Source organism: Chrysochloris asiatica, unplaced genomic scaffold, assembly GCF_000296735.1.
Source record: "Chrysochloris asiatica unplaced genomic scaffold, ChrAsi1.0 scaffold00350, whole genome shotgun sequence".
Taxonomy (NCBI): domain Eukaryota; kingdom Metazoa; phylum Chordata; class Mammalia; order Afrosoricida; family Chrysochloridae; genus Chrysochloris; species Chrysochloris asiatica.
In genome coordinates, this window is record NW_006408868.1 from 2,050,206 (window position 1) to 2,060,599 (window position 10,394).

The 10,394-nt window shown below is 41.5% G+C and overlaps 1 protein-coding gene across 1 annotated transcript in view; it reads right to left on the reverse strand.

The window, feature by feature from the left end:
* The window catches only part of RFT1 (RFT1 homolog (S. cerevisiae)), a 78,660-nt gene that overhangs the window by 36,431 nt on the left and 31,835 nt on the right, over nt 1-10,394 (reverse strand). Inside the window, exon 7 of the mRNA XM_006876059.1 lies at nt 1,001-1,079. Coding sequence (XP_006876121.1) covers nt 1,001-1,079 — 79 coding nt within the window. The remainder of the gene's footprint in view (nt 1-1,000; nt 1,080-10,394) is intronic.

Consider the following 10,394-nt stretch of genomic DNA (forward strand, 5'->3'; position numbering starts at 1 on the left):
GACAGGACACTAAAATTACAGACAGTTTTCCCTGGTCTTTAAATTTTCTGTAAATGGTTATAATACTGATGCTACTACTCACTATCTTTTATATTTTTTTTTTTTACATTTTTATTGTGAATTGAGTGAAAGTTTACAGGGCAGATCATCAGTTTTACATTCAATAGATCATACCTTGTTTCATTACAATGATTATAATCCCCTCCATGTACCATCAGTTAACAATATTTCTCTTTATTCATTTTAACTATCTTTTTTTTAAAAAAAACACTCAGGCATATACCACACCAAAGGGCACATTCTGCATCACTTACTCTCTTAGTTTAACTGACATTTTGCATTTTCGACAACACTACCCAACGATTCTGCACATTAATGACACTTATCTGGCAGTAAGGAACACTGAGGTGACCACTGAAGCAAGGTAAGAGTGATGCTGACGGCGACGGTAGGGTTATGTGTCAGCTTGGCTGGGCCATGACTCAGAGATCTGGCAGCTGTCTAAAGATACAGCCAGCCTCCAGATTGTGATCTGATGTGCCGGTCATCCTCCATTTTCAGATAATGCCAACTTTTCACATAATGAGCTTTGGAATTAACCATGTTGGTATGTGCTGTATGCTCCTACAGTTATATAATAAATGTATTAAAATGATTTAACATGGGATTTGGGAGTTAGACTTGGATTCAGATTGAGCTGTTACTCATTACTATAGGACCCTGCAGAACTTATAGAACCACACTGACATTCAGTTTCCTCATCCATAAAAAAGGGGTTACATTTTTCTTACAAGCTCAGGAGAGATTTAAATCAAACAACATAAGTAAAGCACACAATTAAATAAATGCTAGCTCGCAGTCCCCCTCCATTATTTAAAGGCTCTCATTTCTGAAGTTCTTCTGCCTCGGGGGTTCTAGACTGCTGGTCATCTGATTCAGACGCTTCGAGTTTATATCATGGTTTCTTGACTGCTCAGTGAAATCCAGTATGACTACTTACCTTCTGTCAAAATCTGTTTCAAGAAAGATTGCTTGAAAAAACTCCAAGTCAATTTGGCCTCTTCCCAGTTCACAAAAGTCTGTAAGAGAAAGCAAAACAAATCAACTAACCAAACAATATTCCAGAAACTTCAAGTCTAAGAATACAATGCTATGTGAGACATAAACTCATTCTGCCTAAATTCCACCAAGTCTTCATTTAAAGCTAAACATATAGAAGTCATCCAAGAAATATTGGGAAAGAATGTACACGACAATATTTATATTACACTGCTAACCAGGAAGACAAGAGTCTTTAGGGCTAAGAGCCTCCCTGTAAGAAGCCTGTCCAGTACCTTGAGACCTCTATAGAAGAACTGCTGCTGGCCCCTTGGAAGCCTGATAATACATTGACCACACCTGACACATAGAGCTCATAATCAGTTTTTACCTAAAAAGGGGTCTGACTCATGCCAAGCTCCATACATGCTACATCTTAATGTTATATTCAGCTCTCCAGAGTCACTTTACGAAAAACTTTGCTTGAATATTTGGAGAGAAAGACAGATTTTCCATTCAGTTTAACAATTCATAAAGTGGACAGAAAGGAAAGAATTTGTGGGCATGAAGGTCCAGGGACGGGAGACTTAGAAACACTGTTGTAACTCATATTTCGTAAGGAATATGAAATTTGGGGGCCGATATAGATGTGACTGCCTTGTAGAGGGTGAGAAGGAGTGTTTTTTAACTCAAACTTTCTCCTCCATCAACCAATCCTCACCTGGCTTCTTTTCCTGTCTGTCTTCAGGACTCAGCCAACTGCAGGGGTATGAACTGCCTCCAGTTCAGGACCACTAACTCCTCTGAGGGTCTCTCCAACACACCCAAACCCCCAAATGCTGCTCAGGCTAGGCATGTGAGTTATGATATTGGACAAGGGTAAGAAGTAATCAAAGTGCTTAGTCATGGCAGAGGTTAGCCTGTAAGAGACTGGTGGTGGTTATGTGCCGTGGAGTCGGTTTCGACTCATAGCGACCCTGTACAGGGTTTCCGAGGCTGTAAATCTTTTACAGGAGCAGAAAGCCTCACCTTTCTCCCACGGAACAGCTGGTAGTTTCGAACTGCTGCCCTTGCGGTTCACAGCCCGATTTGTAACCACTATGCTACCAGTGTAATAGACTAGTGTCCTCAAAGTCAGAGAGCTGACCGCAGATGGTCGAGGACACCAGACAAATGGATGTCAATTCTCTCCACCTAATTTCCTTCCTCTAGCATACAGGCATCCTAGAATATCTAAAATGTTCAATCTAGAATGTTTAGTCTAGGTATTAGGTTCTTAGTTCCAGGGTATTTGTATGTTCAAAAGTTCTGAGTGATAACTTTTGTATAGTGGGATTTCAGGGAGCTCTTTGGGAGGGGAGGGTCTTCCAGGAACTTCAAAAGGAATGAAAAAAAGTCTATGGCTGACAAGCTTTCAAGAGGGAGCCTAGATCTAGAGGGCGTGGAGGAGGGTAGAATCTCCACTGAGTAGTATCCAATCTGTCTGGGCGGGGCTGGTGAAAGGTAATGTGGATAGGTCTCTTGGGATACAATAGTGAATAACTGTTATCAGGACTGACTGTGAGGGTTGGAAATGTAAAGGTAGACGTTTTGTAGCAAAAGAAGGGGAGTGACTGACTTTGCAGTCTAGGAGCAGAGGTCCCTGGGACCATCAAGGGAGAAGAGCAGAGAGTGGGACCCTACCCAGAGAAGCAGTGACGCCTGAGATGGAGGCAGAGACGATGACATGGGAAGATGGAGCAGCTGGGGACTTTAGACCCAGAGAAGGAGAGGGTCTGTGTGCTGACGACTGGGGGCAGGCTTGCAGGGTATACCCTTTGGTTGGTTGATGATACATGGAGGGGATTGTAACCATGGCAATGAAACAATATACGATAGGATGAATGTAAAACTAATGTTCTCCCATGTAAACGATCATATAATTTACAACATTAAAAAACAAACAAAAACTCAAGCAGGAAAAAAAGTCAAGTTTACTCCACCTCTCTTCTGGAATTTGCTGAGGAAGTAGAGTGATGGGCAAACCTGGAGACTTCTCCAATCATGTGGGGCCCTGCCCTTGGCTCAAGGGCTATCTATATACAGCCATGCTATCTGATAGAAATCTAAAGCAGCCCACATTTTGAATTTAAAATTTCTGCAGTGACTCTGTAAGATAAACACTGCACTGAGAACCACAAGATTGGCAGCTTGAGCCCACCCAGCTGCTCTGTAGAAGAAAAATAAGGCTTTCTGTTCCCACAGACTTACAGCCTCAGAAACACTACACAGGGTCGCTATGAGTCAGAACTGACTTGACAGCACTAAATGACAAGAAGTAGTCATAGAACAGAAAAAACAGGTGATACTAATTTTGAAACATCCTATTTTGTTCTGTTGTGCATAGCATTGCTACAAGTCAGTACCGGTTCGATGGCAACTAACAACAACATTTAACCCAAATGATATCATGTCAACATGTAATCAATGTAAAAAAAAAAGTAGAGACATTTTACACTCTTTTTTTCATACTAAGTCTTTGAAATCCAGTGTCTTTTGCACTTACAGCACATCTCAATTTAGACTAGCTGCATTCCAAATACCATACAGTCACACAAGGCTGTATAGTTCATTTAGGACAGGGCAAGTCTAGAGTACCCAAAAGAAAAGGTTATTTGCAACTTTCTGAGTTTCCTCACCCCTTGGTTTCTGAACCTTTCTTCAGATATTGGGAGGACAGGGCTGAATCTTCTCAAATGAGACTGACTCAGGACACTAATGAACATGGAGCACACGCCAAGGGCAGTCCAGGGATAAATCTCCCTCAATGAGAGGGAAATTGGGACACAAGGCTCCTTTCTCCAGAATAAAGAACATGGGACTATTTAGCACCACCAGGGGGCACTGTGGGTCATATTTTCCTGTGACACCAATTCTGCTCCTTGGGTGATGCAGGGACCTTTGTCACACACACTCTTAGGGGATGCTGGTCCTCTGGCAGTCTGCCTGTGCTCTTTATTTCAAAGGAAACAAAAACTTGAAGCTTGCCCATGAGGATACTGAGAAGTCTTCTTGTTGGTAGATTGATAATGGATTTGGGAAGATGATTAAGCTCTTTAAAGAAAAAGTTTGTTATGAAAGTCAAATTGTGTCAGTATGGGTCTTATCTGAAAGCTTATATTTGAAGATTCATTTCTCCTAATGCCTTCAATTCAGAGAGGCCTGTGGTTCCGAAGGAATGGCCATACCACTTACTAGCTCTAAAAACGTCCATTAAAGACATGAAGGCAGAAAGTCAGATTGGAGATTGGATTTCTATTCAGGGGTAACTGCTACGTGGAAGAAAAGAAGAAACACATTTTAGGGTCTTTTACCACCCTGTTCAGAGGGGCTCTGTCATTTGGGATGATCAAATGAAGTCTATTTCATAAGAGCTAGATTGGTATGTTCTGCTGAACTAGTCTAAGAAGCTGTGAATTTCTCCAGAAGCCCCTGAACAACTTGGCATTTCACTGGGGCATTGTATTGATAGAGAGATGGAAGCTTAGAGGAAGAAAGCTGGTGGGCAGTAACTCCATGCTACATGAAGGTTTAGAATAAGAACTGTGAAGCTTGACCTGCTCTAACCTGACTCATTTCCACTTCTTAAAACTCTCTGACTCAGGATGATCCTATCAGCCACAACCTTACCACACTGGCCCAGAGTTACTGGGGAGTCTCAGGCCATAGTTTTGTCCTCTTGCCTCACATCACCTCTACCATCCCACACAGCACTCTTTCTTCTCCTTCTTGTTGTACATATGCCCCTACTGTTCAGGGGCTATCAATTCTGTTCCAGGTACATCTCCCATTTCCATCCTCCTTTCCACTATCCTTATTACTTCTATCTGTATGACTACAACAGCCTCTGAATAAGCTTTCTCACTTCAAACCTTTTCTCTAACCCAGTCTTATCATTATAAAGTTTGGGTTTCAGAGTCAGAGAGAATGGGGCTCAAACTGCAGCTCCATGACCTATCTGTGCTAAGGCCACAGGCAAGACCCTTAACTTTGCTAATCCTTGGCTTCCTCATCTGCAAAATGAGAAAAGGTGGCCTACCTCCTGAAGCTGAGGATTGAACAGGTAAAAGAAGACACTCAATAAAACTGTAATAGATGGTAGCTTCTTAACATAGACTGTTAGATGGTGGCCCTGTTCAAAAACCTTCCATCAAACTACCTCCTCTGCCATGAGACTGGAAGAACTGGATGTTGCCTGGCTACTATTACTGAACATTCAGATCAATGGTACCATAGAAGAATACTGATTTAAAAGGGGGGAAATGCAAAACAGAACTTTAAATTCTCATAAACTTGACTTTCTGGCAAGGGGGTTGCTAAATGAATCCCTGAAACTCTTGCCCTGAGAAAATCTTTAAAATTGAAACCAAAAATATCTTCTGACATCTTCTTAAAATTAAACAAGTGTTTAGCTTAACTAGTAAAAAATATCTGCCTTGAGCCTTATGCTCTTTTAAGAACTATCTACAAAGGATCAAAGTGACAATAGCAACTCTAAAGATTAGATAAGGGGGCAGTGAATTTATGTTAGTGGGGGAGGAACAACTCAGAATAGAAGGGTGAGGATGTTGCACAACTCTAAGACAGGAATCAATGTCACTGAATTGTATATGCAGAAGGGGTTGAATTGGCATAGGTTTTGCTGTGTACATTCTAATAACAAAACAAAATTACTTATATAAATAAACAAACCTTTTATCACTCTTCATTGCCTCTGAATTAAGTCTAAACCCTTCAGTACAGAACTGAGGTCACCACTACCTGGTTCCAGACCAGAAAGGCAGGTTTACTTCCCTCCACAAACTCCTTCTACCTTTTGCTTCCTCTCCCTTTGCCAACTGCCCAGTCAACCTGAGTACCCAGACATCTCTGCATCCCCAATTCCAACACAATGACAGACATATGCTCAAAAGACCCTGAGCAAATGTCTTTCCTTCCTGCAGACACAAGTGCCCATTCTCACCATTCATACACATTTCACCTCTGCCTACCCAGGGTTAAGGGCAGCTCAAAAGCAGCTTTCTCCATGAAGTGTTCCTGGGTGCTCCCAGTTGGAATTTCTCAGTCATTCCTCTGTGCTTCTATTTTGATAACATTACACATACACATCACCTTGCAACCCAGTGTAGGATTTCCCAGGAGTGGCTGGTGAGTTTTTAATGCCAACTCTGCAGTTAACTGTGGTTGTTAAGTGCCATCAAGTCGGTTCTGACTCATAGCTACCCTGTATAGGGTTTCCAAGGAGCAGCTGGTGAGTTTGAACTGCTGCCTTGAGGCCCAAACAGACTTTGTGGTCCAGTGCTTATCCTACAGCACCAAACTAGGGCTTAATACATGTTTGAAACATCAGATTTCTCTGTTTTATTTAAATATTAACAAATCTCTCATACTCAATGACTCATTCATGTCAAAGGATGGAAAAGTCAGTGACTATATTTCTAAAACAAAGTGAATAAACTAATTCCATCTTTAAATAACATGGAATTCTACAAGAATAGTAAGTAAAATCTCATACTTTGGTCAAGTTGATTTCTATGATAATTGTCTGACCAGTTTCCAATGAGGGACCCCAGTGCAGAAAGTTGCTCCAGGGAGTCAAAGACAGGCACGTTGCCTGTGGTGACATCATACACTGCATTCAGATTCATTCTTGTGTCTTTCTTTGCTCCTTTTAAAAAAGGAAACCTTAAAAATGAATTGTCTTACCCAGAACTTCCCAATCTTTAAGTAAACAAATAACTATCATGGGCAATATTTTAGGAGGCCATGTAGTATGAAGGCTAAATACACAGATTAAAGTTAGTCAGAAATAGATCCAAATCCATAGAAATTTAGATAGAAGTGGATTCAAAATTAGCTGTTTGATTTTGGATTAGTCATTTAATTCTTCTGAACCTGTGTTTTCATGTGCAAAATGGGGAATATATGAAGATTAATATGTGAAAATATCTCATGGGGTGTATGTGAAGATTAAAAATTCATATAAAGTGCTTGGCACAGAATAAGCATTCAGACAATGAGTCAACGACAGTGATTACAAATGCTGTTTGTCAAAGTTCCAATACTGCGATGGAACCCTTGAAGTCTTCAGGGGCCTTTATAGGTTGTGTAGGCAAGCATGTTCACATTAAAAAGGAGGAGCCTGAGGTCTGCAGGCTTCACCCCAAGCCCACAAGAAGCTCTCAGCTGCTCAAGACCACCTCTCCTACAGCTCTGTATCTCAGGGAGCAACCAAGCAGGGTTGCATTGATACATACAAACAGCCTTTCCAAGATCAGAGTTTCTGTCCTGGCAGTATGACATGGGTACTGTCAGAGTAGACTACCAGATTAAACTGCTGAGCACTCACATTAATACCGTCAGGGTTTTCTTGCTAGGATGTGTCAAGGCAGCAGCTGAAGGTGGTGACATTACCAGCTATGCTTATGCCAAGCACCTTACACTCCCTACCTTTTCATACCCTCATAATAACCTTAGGACAGAGGTGCTATTATTCCCCCCATTTGGTAGATAAAGAAACTGAAGCTCAAAGTTATGAGCCCATCACAGGGTTAAACAATCACTTGATAGACAGCTTTCATTATCTTATCTCTTCTTGCTTGTATTAACAATTCAAATGCTCCTTTCAAAATACTGCTGGAATCAGGAATAGGGGCAAGATGGTGGAGGAGGCAGACTCACTGAGCAGACCTTTGTAACAAAGACATGAGTAAACAGTGAAACAGATACAGCTGGTGGTCCTGGAGCACTAAACTTCAGAAGATAGGACAGAGAGGTACACTGAGAGTTGACTGAATAAATAAATTAAACAGGAACAGCAAGAGAGAAGAAAAACAGGCAGGTTACCAGCTGGTGTGGAGCAGTTTTGCCATCCTAAGTTTCTATAGGCAGCTGCCAATACAGTAGCCTGTGGACACAGGACCTGGCTACAGGTGGGACACATGGGGATGCAGTCCTTCCTTGTTCTCTTGCCCTCTTGGTGGCCAGGGTGTGGCTAATCCCGCCATCACCAACACAGTAGTCAGTGATATCTCCTCCTGTACAGTCTCTGCTTGGGGTCCTTCCAGAGAGGTGCACTAAGAACTGTGTTCCGACATCCTTCCAGTCTCTATCACATCCACCAGGAGACATATGATGAGTGCATGATAACACATCAACATGCAATCTTCAATTAAATATAAACACAACATCACCACAATGTCTCAAAGAAACCAAACAATTTTCGCTTACACTAAGAAACAAGAGAGAGTGCCTCAAACAAGTGACCAAAATATAGAGTCAGAAAATATTATACCAGAAAGGGAGTCAGGACTACTTGATAAGGAATTTAAAGAATGCTATTTAGGAGCTCTGGTAGCGTAGTGGTTACGAATCGGGCTGCAAGCCTTAAGGTCAGTGGTTCGAAACTACCATCCACTCCACGGGAGAAAGATGAGGCTTTCTACTCCCGTAAAGATTTACACCCTCGGAAACCCTGTACAGGGTAGCTATGGGTCGGAACCGACTCGATGGCACTTAACAACAACAACAACAAATTTAGGTACCTTCAATGAATTGAGAGAAAGATTGATAAAAGAAAGGAAGAATTCAGGAAAATAATACAAGAATGAACTGACAATCAGAACTCGACTAGAGGAAGATAAAAAAAATTGTTTTGATAAAGCAAACGAGGGTAATTTGCTACAATTTGATGAAGTTGACCTATACTTATGGATGTAGTAGCTCAAAATACCAACTTAGAGGGAAGAAGTCTTCACATCAAGTATTAATGCTATCCCCTCTATATACAGGGTAGATAGGGACAGGCAACTTAGACATTGGCTACCTAAAATGAGGGGGCAATAAAGGCACGAAGTGAGTGACTGGCTTACAAGTTTTCAAGAGGAGTTTAGTTTAAGAGTATGTGGGTGAGGGGAGATAGAGTCCCCACTGAACAGTTTTCATCTTGTCTAGACAGGTCTGGTGAAAAGAGATAGGGATAAGAGTCTTACGATTCAATAGTGAGTAATTGTTATCATGACTAATTGCAACTATGACAACTGTCAAGGTAGAAGTTTTATAACAAAAATGGGGGAGTATTTAATATTACAGTCCAGAAACAGAGGACCTTAGGACCATTAACGGAGAAGAGCACAAGCGGAGGGCGGGATCCTATCCAGAGATGGAGACACAGATGAGGACATGTGGAGAGAGGGAGCAACTGAGAACTCTGGACTCATGGAAAGAAAGGGACTAGATGCTGGTGGCCAGGAGGCAGGCTTGCAGAAGGTAGCCTTTGGTTGTTTATTGTATATTCCTGAGTGTCCCACGCCCCTCCCCTCATAAAAAACAACAACAAAAAAAAAACATAGGGAATGGAAGCAAATACTGCTGAATGATGATGCACGGAGCAGATTGTAATCACTGCAATGAAACGATGGTGTAAAGCTGATGTTCTCCCATGTAAACTATCACTCAGTTCACAATAAAAACTTAAAAACAACAACAAAAAGAATGAACTGGCAAAATAAATGAAAAATTGGAAACCATACAAAAACAGCAAGTAGAAAGCCCAGAAGATTAATACTAGAATTTCAGAAATACATATTGAAAGGGCAAAATAGAGTTGAATCAATGGAAGGCTGACTCAGTAAGCTTGAAGACAAATCTCTCAATACTCATCTTCGAGAGACTCAATCAGAAAAAAAAATTTTAAACCTGAAGAAAAGTCTAAGATTGGTGTGGGGCACTATCAAAAGAAATAACTTACATGTGATTGGAGTTCCAGAACAGGAAGAGCCAAATAAAACCACAGAGAAAACTGTCCAAGAGTTGCTGAAAGAAAACATTCCTAACATCATGAAAAATAAGAAGACAGCCATTCAAGAAGTTAAATGAACTCCAAACAGGAAGATCCCAAAAGAAAATCACCAAGATACATTATAATCAAACTTTTCAAAACCAAAGACAAGGAAAAAAATCCTGAGGGCAGCTCAAGAGAAAAACAAGTTATCCGCATCACCGATGGGGGGAAGTGGGGTAAAAGCAGCAATGAAGCTGCAAGCTAAGCCCTACAATGTTCAGTGGACTTCTGTGGACCCAGTTGGGGACCTGGTTGGCAAGCAGTGTGAGGAGACCTGGGGACTCTTGGGCCCAGAGTCAGTGGCATGGCCACGGAGGACTCGAGAGGAGAGTGGAGCTACCAGTTGATGGGAAGAGAGGGTATGTGCACAGGAGTGCCCACACTTACAGATGGTACCCACGTGACCTGGACCAGATGACTGGATGATCGGAGCTCAACCAGGAGAAGAAAGAAGAGGGAAAAAGAAAAAAAAAAA